General features: G+C 40.7%; 1 protein-coding gene across 9 annotated transcripts in view; it reads right to left on the bottom strand.

The window, feature by feature from the left end:
- Positions 1-16,620, bottom strand: part of LOC144245908 (uncharacterized) — a 135,057-nt gene that overhangs the window by 81,723 nt on the left and 36,714 nt on the right. For 4 of the 9 annotated variants that reach the window (XR_014954668.1, XR_014954669.1, XR_014954671.1 and 1 more), the window contains exons 1-2: positions 16,474-16,613; positions 12,289-12,478 (exon numbers count right to left, since the gene is read on the bottom strand). Coding sequence is in view for 2 of the 9 variants with exons in the window: in XM_085577608.1 (XP_085433734.1) it covers positions 12,289-12,356; positions 12,428-12,478; positions 16,479-16,544 (185 nt within the window). In the remaining 7 variants the exon portion in view is untranslated. Of the gene's footprint in view, positions 1-12,288; positions 12,479-16,473; positions 16,619-16,620 lie in introns of those variants that run through there. The other 5 variants (XR_014954672.1, XM_085577608.1, XR_014954675.1 and 2 more) reach the window with 5 other exon arrangements.

The following is a 16,620-nucleotide window of genomic DNA, read 5'->3' as shown; positions in this document are numbered from 1 at the left end:
CATACTTTGTAGCAATGGGAAAATTAGGGGATTTATTAAACAAAATATTTTTGCACAAAACTTTGCTTTCTTTCAAATGCTTTCAGATTCTGAGGCACGAAACCCTTTCTTTTTGTTAATCAACTATATATTCCTTTTTCCCCCAATTAAATGTCAGTTTTTTTAGAGACCATTTATTTTCCAAACAGTTCTAGTAGATATCTTATGGCAATGACTAATAATGTAACTGATGATCATTCAGAGGTTCATCTATGACCTTGAGTGGTGCAGGTTAGCTTTGCTGAAGTCCAAAAAGCCACAGTCAGGCAGCCAATTTTCAAAGATAGGGTGAAGCACTGCACCTATCTCTATCCTCTCTCTGTTGATGCCTCTTAACCTGCAGTGATTAATGTACTGAGTCTTATACATCTCCTTCCCCATTCAGATCAGGGCTGCATGCACCACTGGCCATGTGAGCATGGGAAGGAGTGTATTCCTTCTTTTAAATTCCTTTGCACATTTCCCACTTGCAAAAGGCCTGAACAGATTATGAGCTGCCACTGTGGCTAGACAGGAAATTGCTTCAATCAAACAATTTCCCACTCTGAGATGATGATATGTACTGTGACTTCAGTGCAGGACTCCTGCTGCTAATTTAGCTTAATATGAACGTGCAACATCACAAAATCATTTGGCAACAGCAAAGTTAGGATTCCAACCAGAGCTGTTGCCATGACATGAAGGGGAGTTTAATCTTCTAAAGCAGGGAATGATGTTTTAGCTGGAAATGCTATTGACTGTGAAGAATTTAATCTGAAAATAAGGAAATGGAGTTTTTTCAAATTACAGCATGCACATTACCAAACCAGTATGGCATTACACTGACCATACCATAGTTTCTACAAATCCTACTTTAATACCATAATCAGTACCTTAATGTTGAATTCAGGTTTTCATCTGATTTTGATGGAAAAAGAAATATCAGCAAATGGTATTCTCTGTGCTTCCTCAGACCAATATTGCTCTTAACAAAATTCTCTGTGACTGTACAACTAGAAAATATAGCAGCATTTAAGGTTTTGTTGTCATCTTCTAGAGTTGGATGCTAGAAATTAGAAAAAAACCTCTCCAGAATCTAATTCAATGCAAAGCACTTGCTGTCATCTGCCCGTTTTCTAAAACCCTCATTCACAAAATTCCCTGAGGTAGATTTCTCTGGAAAGGGAACGAGGTAAAATGATAAAAGAAAATTGTCTCTTTGCTTCAACCTGTATTTAGTCTACCTTTTCCTTGCTTAGATTTTGCTATTTTCTGCTATTTATTCTGCAGAGAGTTCTACAAATACTTCATGTTTCTATTGTCCCTTCTTGTATACCTTTACTAATAATCCAATAAACTGAATCTTTCCTGTTGAGTTAAGCTCCTACACTTGTTGGGGTTTGTTTGAGACCTGGTATGTTCTGCATCCATTGAACAATAATATTAAATTGTGTGTGTCTGCAGAGGCAGACCCCATCTTTGCTCCACCAGGGCTGCACCAGGTAGGAATGAAAACCAAACAGGACACTCCAACCAAACCTGGGTGAACAAACTACCAGCCCTCAAGTCTGTATGTGATTCCAACCTGCTTTCATTTTCACTTAGAGGCAACTTTGGGGGACCAGCCTTTTTACAGATGACATTTAAAGTTCTATGTAGAACTTTCATTCCAAACTACTCTATGCTGTATATACTTAAGGAAAAAAAAGTCTCCCTGTATATTTGCATCAAATATTCAGCAATGATAAACTAGTCAGCACCTCTCCACTCACAGTAAGTCCTCCTCAGAGTGCATCCACTCAACCTGTGCTCTCTCAGGGTGTGTTTAATGCTTTATCACTGCTATTTCTCAATGCCTCTTGTCCTCCACGTTTTTTCAACAGCAGCACTGCTATCCCTATGTGGCTTCCAGGATGGGCCACTGCTTGGCCAATAACACTGTGAGGAGAGGATGAGGTGGTTTCTCTCTTTCCAAAAACACTGTAGCCAAAGCAGGTCACAGCTGAAGGCATAGCCTTTTCCTAGCCTGGCTTCTGTGTGCTCTTCTGCCATCCTTCAGACCAGACTAGCTAGAGCAAAGAGTCTGGGAATTCTAAATCTTTTAGCAGACCATCTAAAGTGATAACCTTCCCTTTAAGCAAGCATTCTGCTTTATTATGAGAGTTCTGTAGCTAGACAAGTTGCTGCTGCTGACAGAAGATTTATTAGTGAGAGAAGAGACTTGCTTTTCAAACCAAAAGAGGATTCTTAAAATTTTATTTAGTACAAAGCTTAAACTATTAAGCTATTCCAGTGTGGGTGTAAAATATAGCCCCAGATCCAGTACAATATTTTGTAAATATATCTGAGAAGCAGACTTCTTTTGAAAGCAATTTCCCTAGGCACTTCTATGGCAAGGAGTACTGAACTCAGAAAAGCAGCACAGTGAGTGAACAAAGGGGTCTAAGATAGGGTAGCCAAAGGTACAGACTTCTGCAATGAAAACACATTCAGTAACCCATAAAACATACTGATAGGGCTGAAATCAGCAGGTGTAACAAATATAGATAACATTCCACAGGCCAGGCACCCCATGGGCATAGTCTGCCCTGTAAGTCTGCCCAAGCACGGGTTCTTCTTTTTAATTTTTCTGGGAGTCAAGAACAATTCAACATTTCTTGAGATTCTGGGATATAAACAAGCTGTCAGAATTACACTTGGGGACAGTCCTACTTTGTTTGGCTCATTTATTTTTATGTGTAGGACAAGGTAAGCACCTACAAATATTTTCCTGCTTTGAGAAGGAAGGGGGATAGTTGCTGCTTCAGCAGCTTGAATTGCTTTACACGAAGGAACTGCCCTTGCTCCTGTGCTCAAGCAGTCATGCAGTAAACACTTATGCAAATTCCTGTCCATATACCATGGAACACCCAGCTGGACCCTGTGCAACATAAGATTGCTTGCAGTGTCCAAAACCCTGCCCCCTGCCCAAGCACACGCAGCTGGAACAGGGCATGACGACACCACTGTGACTAATGAATGCAGGCTATCAAATAATCAAGGAACTTCCGACCTCAAATGAGTTTGGGAAACCCTACCACTGTGCTTTGGGAAATAATATTCACTTTTTGTCCTGGATGCTTATGGGTGTGGCAGTACCACAGAATTAAAATGGGAAGGGTCAAGTTTGCTTAACCCTTAAATACTTGTTAGCTGGACACTGTTTCCAGCAGGAAAGTCTAGACTGCACATAATAAAACAAAACAAAACAAAACAAAACAAAACAAAACAAAACAAAACAAACCACATTAAAAAAAAAACCAGAAACATGCTTAAATCCTATGAGTAATAGAGAAGCTTAGTAAATGTGTAAAAACTTCTCAGAAACAGAACAAAACAAAACAATCATTATTTTTTGCACTTTAGACTGCTCCTAGTGGCTTGTTTGCAGATCCCAGTAGGTTTCTTGATGCTTCTCTGGCTGTTACCTCCTGGGATATTCCTGTGGCCAGTCAGCACCACTGAGCTAAAACCAAAACCAGATTGCATATAAGGCTTCCTTATGCTAGCTACAACAGTGAGTATTTTTCAGAATATCTGTTATCCTGGAGGAACAGGCAGGATCCATGAAGATGAGGTCCTTTGCACAACTTAATCCAAATATTGTAGATCCAACTGCATTTCATGCACACGCCTGGGCTTCTCCTCCAGAGGCTTATTTCTGTAATAGCACAATAATCCCCTTCTAGAGCTATAAACTAAGAAAGGAATCCTTGAATAGAGATTCCCCTTAGAGTTTGGAGTCCTCTAGCTCTCCTGAAGGAGTAAGAGTTTAACAGTGCCATGTCAAGTTATGTCAAGCCCATGCTGGTGGAAGGCCTTTCCAGCAAAAGCTTTTCATTCACTTCGTCTTTTTTTTCCTCCCTGTTTTTAAGGGAAAAAATCCAAACACAATTTAAAGGACTGAATATGGCTGAAATTACACTGGAGGGAACAATCTGTTCCAACTCAGAAGGTGGTGGGAAGAGAGTCCAAGCAAAAGCAAATTGTCTATCTCCTATTGTAAAATGGAAGAATAATAGTCTTAATTGTCTTCCATTCTGAATGCAAGGGTTTGGCAAACCTGTCCTGGCTGCTGTATTACCATCAAAGCTGGAATGCTAAGACATTTGCCTAGTGAGAAATTGTAAAAGCAGAGCAGCAAAAAGGATGCGGGGGCTGCAGGAGGGAAGATTTGAAAGGCTAACTATGAATACAGCTGGGCTTAAACACATCTGCAAAAGAAAAGGGACAGTGATTTTCTTATCAATATTTGAAGGGTCTGCACATCAAGGGCAGTTATCTCCTTCAGGAGAAAGGATGCAATTAGTAACAGTGGATGAAACCACAAGGTGAATTTAAACTGCCCATTCCTCTTCACAAAGGAAGATATTTTAGGAAGTAGGCATCCTATTGCTTGGAGTGTGGAGAACTGATCCAACAGAAGCACATTTCTTGTCTCAGTTCTATACAGCCAGGGACGCACAGTACTTGACCTAATGGGGGTTTTGCCTCTTTTCACCCCATGTTCTGGATTAAATGATCACAAATTCACTATTTGTATGTATTTATTAAAACAGTTTCCAATTGTACTCCCAAGACAGAGTTGGGGTTATTCAGACTGGAGAGGAAACCTTATAGCACCTTCCAGCCTCTAAAGGGAGCTACAGGAGGACTGGAGAGGGACTTTTTATAAGGATATGTAGCAATAAGGCAAAAGGAAATGTCTTGAAACTGAAAGAGGGTGGGTTTAGATTAGATATGAGGATAAAATTATTTCCTGTGAGTGTGATGTTTCACTGCAAGATGTTGCCCAGGGAAATTGTGGATGCCCCATCCCAGGTGGTGTTCAAGGTCAGGATGGATGAGGCTTTGAGCAACCTGGGTTAATGGAAGGTGTTTCTGCCCGTGGTTGTCAGTACATGATCTTTAAGGCTCCTTCCAACCTGAACCATTCTATGGTTCTATGGCTGACCCCAGCCTGGTATCACCTCACTTTCCTCTGTTGCCAGCACAAGCGCTGCTTCAATTATTAGTGAAGGAGTGGGGTTTTTTGAAGCTTTTCTTATCCAAATATATTAAATCTGTCTTGGAGTTGTACTACTGTGTAATTAAATTTAATGCATTTGAGTTGGAGGCACAAATAAGGAGGATGCTGCAGCAGCCGTGTAATGATGGGATTTTTCTCCAGCTGATGACACACACCGGCGTGTTTCCAATTTTCAAATTGTGATTCTAATGGTTCATTCCTGTTCTTTAGCAGGGGGCATGTGTGAGACAGAGACACAGTGTGCAAGCACTGAGCTGCTTGTTTTGTAAAAGTCAGTAACTACGCAGCCTATGTGAACCCAGATCAATAGCTCACCCCAGAAACTGGGTGGGGGAATATTCAGAAAGCAGACTTCAGGTGGTAATTTGCTATTCAGTTTGGACAGTACAGAGCTGACAGATCTCCCTTGCCAGCACACACGGACGTTATGGGAACTTGGAAAACATATCTAAACATCGAAAGAGCAGCAGGAGGATGGGAAAATTAGGAGTCCTGTCCTAGACAGCTGCAGGCAGGAGGTTCACAGTTCTTCAGCTGCATGTTTGTGTTTTTCTAGAGCTCAGGAAATTTCTAGTCTGGACAATGAGGTGACAGTAAGTCAGTGAGCATGACTTACTTATTTTGGAGAACCACTAACAAGTCCCAGTAAGTAATGTTACTCCCATGCCAGGAAGCACTTTGAAGAGTTGCAGCATCAGTGAGTTCACTGTGAGGAAAAAGGTCTTGCTTTTACAGAGTCTTCCTTTATTTGTCTTGGCTCATGCCATCTTCTTTGCTCATGTATCACCAGCGCAGGATAAGTCAAGCCCGATGCACCATTTCAACAGTCTGATATTTAAGCATATATTTACAGGAAAAAGGTATTCCCTGAGCAGCTCTTGACTCAGGATTCAGACTCTGCCAGGCTGGCAGGGCCCAGGGGTTTCAGCCATTATACAGGGCCAAAACACAAAGCTCGTCTCCTGTCGAGCATTTGGGTGGATGCCCGATTTATTTTCAGAGGCAAATTTTTGGCTTGAATCTTGCATTTTAATGCTATGCATTAAATTAAACACTACACAGAGAACATCAAGGAAGCAATTCAGCTGTCTTGTGATGAACTGATTCTACCTACCAAGTGCCAGGTATGTCTCATTGCCTTGAAATTTTCCAATACCACAGAACATTTTGATTTCTGTTCCCCTCATGGTGGGTTTCTTGGGCACAAGGTATAAAGCACAAATGGCAAAAGTGTCCTTCTTACAGCAAAAGTGTCTCTTCAAAGTCAACATGCTCTAGGCACTTCTGTCATTTTCACTCCCAAAATGTCCTTTACACAAATTCTGACTTCAGTAAACAGTATGTTGCTAAGAAGTGAGTTGTGTTCATAACAACTCTATGAGGCAACCAGGAAAGGAGATGCATTTTTCCCACTGCCTTTTCTCCCTTGGACTGTGCAATCCCAAAATGCCCTATAAATAAAACCAGACACATATAAACACACAGGCTCCAACCTCTGCCAAGCAGTCCGTGATGAGACTTACAGCGGTGCGCAGAGCTGGTCTCTTCAACCCAAAGATCACAAATCCCTGTTCTCAGTCTGCTCCTCATTATAACCAGTGCAACTAGTTATGACTTCTTGCCTACACATAGTTTCTACTGAAAGCACACATGTCCATTCCAAGTCTTCCTTTACAAAGGCAGGTTCTTCACTGTTTTTTCTCAGGCTGTCATGGGATTTTGATTGTTCCAGGTATTGAAAGTCAGTCTCAGTCAGGAGAGTACACTGGCACAGTGCCTTGGGAAATGACAGTAAGAAGATCACTAAGGACCAGATTCTGGACCTGGCAAAGATAAGCTCTTTTCCTCCTGGAAATATGTTAGAGTTAAAACAGAAGATTTTCCATTTACATTGATTTACCAGTGGTTTGAAGGACACTATGGTCCTTTGGCAAGCTCTCCTCTTCTTAGTACAAACAGGGACACGGGTATAAGTTACTTGGAGCAGTTTTTATTCTACAGCATGCCTGACAAACACATGGAAACAAAACAGTCTAAGAAATACTGAAGAATAAATGGACATTAAAGCTAGTACTTGATAGGGTATGAAAGGCAAAAACACATTAAAATTTTAAAGAAAACCATAGACCATGAAGACTGTTTTGGAGTTTTGTTTTTTGCAAGTTTTTGCACTTGAAGTAACAAACTTCAAACCATGGATGTGGAAAAGGGTCATTCCTGGGCTTATAAGGGAGTTTTTGTCAAAGATTCATCTGATTCTGCATGCCTGATACCTGACTCATGAATCTGCACATCAGACCATGATAGATCTTCCTTCCCTCCCCTTTCTTTCCTTCATCCATCAAACACCAAATGCTTCTCTAGCTTCCTATACACCCTTCACTTTCTGTTCTGCAGGTCCTGCCACTATGCAGCAGTCCTTGCTCCTGGTATCTCCTCACCTTATCAAACTTAATGCCTACTTTCATATATGCATTTTGAAATGCCTTCTTTCTTTGCCCATAACTCTCTCACCATGTGAGAGCTCTGTCACAGTTAGTCACTGCTTGCATGTCCCAGGAATTGCTGTCTGGGCTTTGCAGGCTGCCTCCCACCCTTCCTGTGGCCAGTCCAAGGATGCTCATGCATCCTCCCTGCCCTTGCACCCATGGAACTGGCAACCTTGATGAAGTCTTTCCTTGGTGATACCTCACAAGGTATAGCTGCAGGGCTACATGATGTGCTAGCAGCCATCCTCATGAGGAATATGCATGTTTTGGGGAAGTATTCTGGTACACATTAGTCCTAGTCTGTGTCCAGACACACATATCTTCCTTGCTCTGGGTTGTGCCAGCACATCTCTCAGAACTTTCTCACAGATGACCAGGGCAGAGCAGCAGCTATTAGGGATTTATTGGTGTGCATTAGCTCAGCGACTCTGCATGTACCACAGAAAGCTGCAGTGCCCTGTAATGTATTACTAGACACTATAAAAACTTGTGGCTGGAAGAGAGGGGATAATTTTCACCACTCAGAACCTTCATGCTCCTAATGGTAATGACTGTTCTCTCACTCCTTTCTCTCGTCAGCAGCTCTCAAGGAAGCATCATTAAGATGGCATATTCCAGTACAAGAAAGACATCAGGCTCAGTTCATTTAAAAGACATATTTCAGTAAAGCTAATTTAACATTCAGATCAGAGGTGCCCTCAGGGACTTTTGTGCCTGACCTGCATGGCTCTAATACTCAGTTGTAGCCCATGTTTGTACAATATGGGTGTGTAAGATCTGGAGATGCCCAGTGAGTGTGGATTTTCTTTAAAGATTCTTAACGTGTCAGCCTTTTATTGCATCCCACAAAACAGTGGTTTTCTGACATATGTTAGAAAGGTATAAATTAAATTACACAAAGAAATCAGTTCTTGACTTGTAGCCCAATTTACAGTGCTTGCTTCCCAGGTGGAAATTGAGAGTAAACTTGATATTTGGATCCTCAGTGAACTCAAAAATTAGTCAGAATAAAATTACACCTAAAATGTTTACAGAGATATCAAACTTCACTGGAAAATATTTTATATTTTAGTAGTATTCCACTTTTTTCTTTAAGTGATTCAGTGCTTTAAGTAAATACTTTTGATTGCCTTAATTGTTCTAAAGAAAAACATTTGGATTCCAGTGATATTTAGGAACCAAAACACAGATAAAGCAGTGTCTATTAACTAGATATATAACAACAGCTCTATTTGCAAAACAAGCTGTTGGGCTTTGTGATCTCTCTAGGACCTTCACAGCAGATTTCTGCAGGCTCTGAAGAGAGTACCTGTTCACATGTTGTATCTAAAAACTAAGGTGGGAAGTAGCTCCATTACTAAGTGGAAAGGACACTACATTTCCCCCAGAACACCCTAAATTATAATAAAACAATTCTGTGAGAAACACAGCATTTAAAATACTGGAAGTTACAGCAAAATATCAGCACAGTTGTTTAGTCAACTAGTTCAGACAGCACAATATCTAAATGTAAAAGACAATTTACACATCTGGAGGTAAATGCAAAATATAATTCTTATACTGCATGTCGTGGATCTGTTGTGGCTTCCACTGTTTTAAGAACCAGACACTCCTATGAAGATACAATCAACGGCTGGAAATGTGGATCACCACCTTACATGAAAAGAGTAGAGGGAGGGATCCAGCTGAGCAGCCCACTGAAAGATTGGCCCTAAATTCACTGCCACAGCATCAGCAGCAGCAATCACCTTTCCATGGAAGGAGCAGTTCCTCTATGCACCTACAATTAAAGTGCACATCTATCTTAATCAGGCAAACTGGATCCCAGCAGGCAATGCCAACCAACACTCCTGGCAAGCCATACTCACAATATCACAGTTGATATTTAAGTGTTCCATCAGCCAGTGTATCTGTGTTACTTGCTTGCACCTCCTTGCCAGTCCACATTGCTCAGACAATCTTGATTTAATGCTGGACTATTAAGCATCCAGAAAACAATTTTGCTTACTTCACACAAAATTAGGCCTACTGGGGAATGTCTTTTACAGAACTCTTGTTTCCATACATTAAAACTTTTCTAATCAGTGAAATATAACTAATCAGTCAATATAACAAAACCTAATAGCAAAAATCTTAAGCTTGCCATTGTGGAATAATTGCATATTTCTAGAAATATAGCACATATTCAATAACAGTCATTCATGCTAATTCATGCACTGCATAATGTGTTCCACTTTGATGGTTATAAATTACACACTGTAACTTACTAACTTGGAAAAATGTGCTATCCCAGGAATAACAGAGAAAAAACATAACAGCAGTCACCTGCTAGATATAATTCAGAGTTGTAACAAACAGCAGCTACATTTATTTGTGTATATATGTTTTTATATATGTAAAACTTCAGGGCTGCAGCTGTTTGATTCTGCTAAGTGTATGGAAAGCAAAAATATTTTAATCATCACTCTCCTGGAGCTCACCTATTTCACAGGTCTGTGGTACTGTCTGCCATACACTGGTGAACCTGTGAGCCTCTAGAAAGTACAAATATATTTGAGGTAGTCCTTGCCACCACATAATGCTGCAAATACAGAAGAGATGACCCACATCTTTGGGTTCACAATTGATTATTTTTCTCTTAAATAGTTCTCTATACATCAATGTCCAAGTATAAATGTAGGAAAGTCCTTATGGATTCATTTTTCTCTTGTGTTTCTGTTTACATGCTACTAGAGAAATAAGTGTAAAAAAGTAGCCCAGAGAAATATGGCCAAATCATAGACTGGAACACACAAAAATGTGAAATTGCTTTTGTCTTCCTTTTGTTTTCCCTTTCCTTTGTACTGATCTTCAAATTATGGAAGTTTTTTGAAGAGGGGAAGGGAAGAAAGGATGAAGTGCCCCCACAATCTTCTACAGTGTCTATCACCTGAAAAAATGCTTTTTAGCTGTAAGGTTCCCCAGAGATGATGCTGTCTTGGCAGAAAGTTCCCACAAAGCCACCTTTGCAATGTGGTGTATTGGTTTTGGTCAGCCCATTAAAAAGATGCTATTTCACTGGGTAACAGCTGACAGGAGACAGGTTTTGGATGATGACCAGTGTTAATTGTGGGCAGCAAGTGCATCTTGAACCACTAAGCAGAAGCAAATCAAGTGCAAAGGGCTCTCTATTGCTTGGAAGTTTAAACTGAGGAAAAAGATAGTGGAAAAGGTTCAGGTATTAATGCATGGAATATGGAGCTTTATATAATGGAATTTGCAGTGATGTGTGTCAGGATGCAGTAAAATTTTACCTACAGAAAAACCAGCCAAATTGTAACTCAGCTGACCATAGTACAACATAATATTGTCTCAGAACAAGCCAACCTATCAGCTAGCACAGCTGAAATGAAAATACTAAAAGCAAAACAAGTTTTAGCAAATCAAATGTCTGCAGATGTCTCTTGTGGTATAAAAGGTCATTGTCAGGTATATAAATAGTTAATATTTACAACTCAGAGCAAGACATGGAGAAGAACCTTTCTCTTTAGGCTTCACTAAAATGAAGCATAGATTTTTAGACAGGTTTCTTTAAGTAAGGCTGCAGAACTCCTCCTTAAAGCATCAGAGACCTTTCACTACTTCAGCACAAAAGCTTAGGGACATTTCCCAACAGTTCAGCCTCTGGTGGAAAATAAAGTTTCCACAAAATCAACTTTCTATTCAAGGAAAAGATCAAATCAACTTTGCCCAAAGCATTCAGGTTTCCTTTGGGAAAATAAAGCCAAAATATTTTCTTCAGTACATGGGCTTGACCCAAACCAAATATTTCAGTTTATTTTTTAGCTGAACAAGAATATTTTATTTCAACTCAGTTCAACTTGAAACTGCCTCTGGGTGTGCTGTCATGGTGTATATAAATTGCCCAGGAGAATCTGGGAATAAGACAATTTGCATCACAGCTGGTTAGCTGGCTCATAAGAAAATATTATTAATACAATAATATTAAAGTATCATATTTAGAACAAGAAGACTGAAGAAATATATTTGGATACTTCCAAATCAAAGTCCTTCATAACTTTTCCTCCCACTAAAAAATTTTGATATGGGGAAAGAAATGTCTAAACAGGTAAAATCGCACTTGAGAAAAATAAATAATTCTAATTTCCAGCCAACTAATCATTCCATCAGTTTTATGCCACCGTAATTCCAGTGAGTTCCACTGGAATGACACAACCTAAAGGGGTTGAAGGTACAATGTTACCAATCTGATCTCAGTGCATGGATTTAGGCAGATAAAATATGCGTTTTAAGGTGCTCTGGGTTCTCTCTCACATTTAATTTCCCCTTGGCACTGTAAGTATGCACAGGAACTTGTATATTCTGAAATACTAATGTGGTTAGAAAGAATGACACCCAAGAAATCTTCAGGAATATGGCACATCTTTCCAAAACTCATGGATGAATGAGTCAATAAGGTTTTTAAAAGCAAGCTATGAATTCGGCTTCACCTGAGATTGAACAGAACTTTAGAGAACTTCAATTTTAGAGATATAAATATATATTTTTTTTTTTCTTATTACTTAGAAATTATAGTTAGACTGATTTATTTCAGTTTTCCCTTCAGCCTCAACTTCTAATACTCAGTTGTCATTCAAAAGCAATCCAGAGCAATTTAATACAGACATCCTGTTGCACAGCAAAGAACCCTACAACACCACACCAGTTACTTACCTCAGGCTTGTAGTGATCAGGACACAGGGCTCTGGTGCTGCAACACCCAACTTGCTCAGGATCATCACCTGTGAACAGCAAGGCTGAGGGATGCTGTTCCAGCATGATTTTCAAGAGGCTCATGTCGAGCTATTCTCACCTCACTGAGTGGCATGGGTTTAGAAGGTTGAGAGATCCAGAATGAGCTCAACTGCATCAAAAAGAGAGGAGTGTTTTTAGTAATTCATCCTGATTTGTAATAGCTAGCCTCTGATTCACATCCAACAGTCCCTGATGCATGCTAACAGAGACACCAAACTGTAGTAGTCTCAACAACAACAAAAATTATTCACATTTCACTTGCCTCACTTTTAGAAATCAGTCTGATTGATTAACATCCTCAGTTACTACTACATTTATGGATTACAAAATCTATTCAGAACATCAGAGAACAATGGCAAACTCAGAAACTGGGAATTTTTACACCTGAAACAATCCTGAGAACACAAATTTGAATTATGTAAACTAGGTTTTTAACTGCTCCTCTTTCAGACAAAAATTGTTGAAAAGCAGCATTTCTAGGAAGTGTTTATGTGCACCATGCCAAGCATAAAAACCCTACTGAAGAGAACAGAATAACGTCCTACAAAAAATTTCCAAGCAGAGCTAGGGACCAGGGGAGGGGCTGAGATGAATTTGTTACATTGGTGCCTTCCAGAAATTAAAAAGCAATGTGCAGTCTGTTCCCATGCCAGCTGTGTTTCTAGAGACTGCTTTCTGTCTACCACAGACCACATTATTGCCATTTTAAGCTAAGATTTCACTTAATTTCCATAGGCTGGGACAGACGGCAGCTGCCTGCTCTTAGCGCAGACGCGCTGCCTGGGAGTGCAGGTCGCAGCGTGCGAGGCTCTGCTGCCACAGACTTGCAAACTCCTTTGTCTAAAATAGAAGAGCATGGAGCCTACAGTTTTCCAGAGCTTTCCACCTTTAGGAAAAGCAGTGGTCAAGGCTGGTTTGGATGTGACTGATCACCTAGGAGTTATTCCACGCTGAATTCTCAAGGTAGAGCTCACGCTTGGTTTTGCAGATGGATGAGAGACCTGGTATTCTCTTTTTGTTGGGCTCTGCAAACAAAGATTGGACATTTCCTTTGCTTGATTCCTGCAGTGATGCTATATGGAAGGAAAACAATTTTCAGGTTCTTGGGGTGAGGTGAGATGAGTGATTTTGCAGTCTAAATAAAATAAAAATCCTGAGATAAATATTACAGTAAATTCATGATCAGTTGTACATCCAACACACACGCTAGAAGACATAAGATCACAGTTTTTTTCTGATATGTCAACCTGCACAAAGCTGGTTTCTTATTTATCAATGCTTCATGTGCAAACCTAAAAAAATTTTAAGATGCCTGTGCCTCAGTTTCACATATGCCAAATTGCTTTCTGTCGGGAAAGCTAAGTTTCCAGAAGGTACTCAGACCCTGTGGTAGATACTCAAATGTCTACAGCTACACCACAGTAAACAGTGCAGTCCTTTAATGAAGAGCTTATGACTGTAGCTGCAAAGGTCTTAGGCAAGGCAACAGTTAGCTGGTTTGCACTTTACTTTTATGTTTTTGATGTCCTGAATAGAGCTGCAGATTTAAATGAGTCATTGCACACCCCCAACCATACTGTTTGTCAAGGTCCAACTCAGGCCAAGTTTGGAGGAAATTAACTTCTGTAGCTGGTATGCAAATATGACTATAAGTCAATTATCTTACTTCATAAATAGTGAACAGCCAGGGCTTATTGATCTCTCCTGCAGGGCAGTGGACTGTCTGCCAGGGTCTTGGCTTTGAGTAGTAGTTCTCAAGGTCACTCCTCAGAGTTGAGAGATCCCTTGACTCAGGAGATTCTCAGTAAGTGAATAATAGCATGCTAAACTCTGAAATCTTAGCTAAGTGACACAAAAGATTGATTGTGAACATATAATCCTTGAGATATAAACCATTGACTAAGTCTAAGTTTGGAATTAGGCACACATAAACTCCATTATGAGAAGGCGCTTAGAACACAAGGAGGTCTTTTCTGAACCTCATGACTCAACAAGAGAGTCTTTCTCCCTGTCTGTCTTATCTGACCCAGTCCTCTGTGCCATAAATAATCAAGTGCACCTTGTCATCAGATCTTACTGAACCCTTCTCACATTTACCATGAAGCTTGACAAAATCACTGGTTTATATCAATAAACCTGTAGCTATTCTCTCTTAGGAGTGACATCCATGACACACCCATGACTGCTATGCTATAGCAGTCAGAGCCCTGAGCCAACCTTCTAAGAAAACAACAGGACACCTGGGCTCCTCACAAAGGTTGTATGTAGCCCTAGCCAAGAGGTGCTGTGCCCTGTTCTGCACAGTGGCTGCATGTCACCACAGGCCTTCAGCTGGGTAATAATTAGTATTGACTCCACAATTGTAGAAGTTTCATCAATTGCTTTATTATATCATCTTATACTATATTTTACTATACTTATCAAAAAACTTATTAACTCTTACAGCTAGTCTGATACAGCTTTGACCTAACTGGTCAATCTATCTAAATATTATCTAGTGTTTATTTAAGAAATCACCCTTTAGTAAACAAATCTCCATGACACATTTTACATGTGCACAACAGCAGGTGCGAGTGGAGATAAGAATTGTTTTTCATACTTTTCTCTGATCTTCTCACAGCTTTCCCTGGGAAAATGCCTGGGAAAGTCTGTGCCTGCTCTCTGTGCCCAGAGAGCTGCTGCCACAGCTGCATTCAGCAGAAGTGGAGCCCACCCTCTGTATCAGATATGCACTATCATATTCATAGCAGTGGCCACCAAATCCTCTGGAGCATGGATGCCAAATTCACTTGGTGAACACAGTACCCTATTTGATTATTGTATGAAAGGAGAGAGGAAATTTCCTCTTCTGGCTTCTGGGTGAGACTGCCAGAGCTAACACATTTCTTGCTAAACTCAGCTTTATCAACTTTTTTACCAGTTTGTGCTGTCTGATAGTCTTCTGGCCTCACCTATGGGACTGGGAAACTTTATTACTACCATGACACATTTCCAAGTCCCACATGGGTATTAGTGGAAGCTACTGCGTCATTTTCCCAGTCTTGCTGGGTTCACCTGTGAGTAAAACTGGCTCCAAAAAACTACTGAGAAAGGCTTTCTGTAACTGTGCCCCAGTTACTGATCTGAATGGGCATCAGTGTGTGCTCTGAGACTCACTTTGGAATGGTTTTGGGTCCATGAAGAGATTAGCACATGTCAGCTGAGCTGTAGTAATTCTCCATATGCTTGAAGTTCCCTGGGATCTGCAGCAGAGTTAACAGTGCTGCACACAGAGCTGAGCTATGGGAGCAGCCTGCAGCTCCCAAGGGTCTGCCAGGAGCCACGGGTGCCCAGTGACACTGGCACCTCTCTGAGATCTCACTGAAAACTTCCTGAGCCTGCCTGTTTAAAGCCATTGCCCTCAGCATGAGGGAAGTCTGCAATATATTTCAGGATGTGCAGGCGAGCAGCACACCCATTCAGCCAAACTTTTGACAACTGTAAGTCTCAGAAAGTCTGTGAGCTGAGTATTTTTAGGTGGAAAATTGAAGACTCGGCTATTTCTTCATGTGTGTCCTGGCAGCAGAAGTATAAGGCAGAAGCAGTGTCAGACTGTTTTGTTTCCCCTTTGCTCTATACACACGTTGCTTTACAGAACTGCTTCCTTTGGAACGCCTGCTTGGGACAGGCTGCTGGACTGAGCTGTTACATCCATCTCCTGACAAATGAGTATGACATCAGAGTGACTTCAATTTTTTATAAATATCTGTTGCCAAGTTGATTCACACGTCAGCACAGACCTGGAGTTAAAACTGAAGGGGACTGAATATTATTATGCCTGCCTTTTAAAGTTGGTGGAATTTCCCCTCTTTAGGGAAAAAACTTCTCACATGTTTCACTCGTATCTACCATCACAAGCCTTAGATTTTGTCTCTCTCAAGCCTGCATCCTGTAAATCCCTGTAATTGCATGCAGCTGTTTGTGAGGCATCCACTGCAAACTGAAAGCATGTTTTGAAAAAGCCCCCAAGCAGAGAACCTCTAAAATAAGCACTGAAAAAGCTGCTGGCTTACCAAAAAGACCCCCTGTGCTCTGCCCTCCCCTGCCCTCCTCTGCTGTCGCTACCTTACAGTTTCTGACATCCAGAGAGTGGGAGGTCTGACAATCCGAACAAGGCAGCAAGGGAGAAATTCCATTCCTGTTGCAATCAGTAATTCCTCCGTGCAGGCTGCTTTCTCATGTGTGTGCGTGCTTGCTTTTGTGCCACTTCAA

This window comes from Lonchura striata, chromosome 1 (genome assembly GCF_050655825.1).
Source record: "Lonchura striata isolate lonStrDom1 chromosome 1, ASM5065582v1, whole genome shotgun sequence".
In the NCBI taxonomy this organism is placed as follows: Eukaryota; Metazoa; Chordata; class Aves; order Passeriformes; family Estrildidae; genus Lonchura; species Lonchura striata.
Note: the sequence above shows the minus strand (reverse complement) of the source record. Positions and strands in the feature narration are given on the sequence as shown.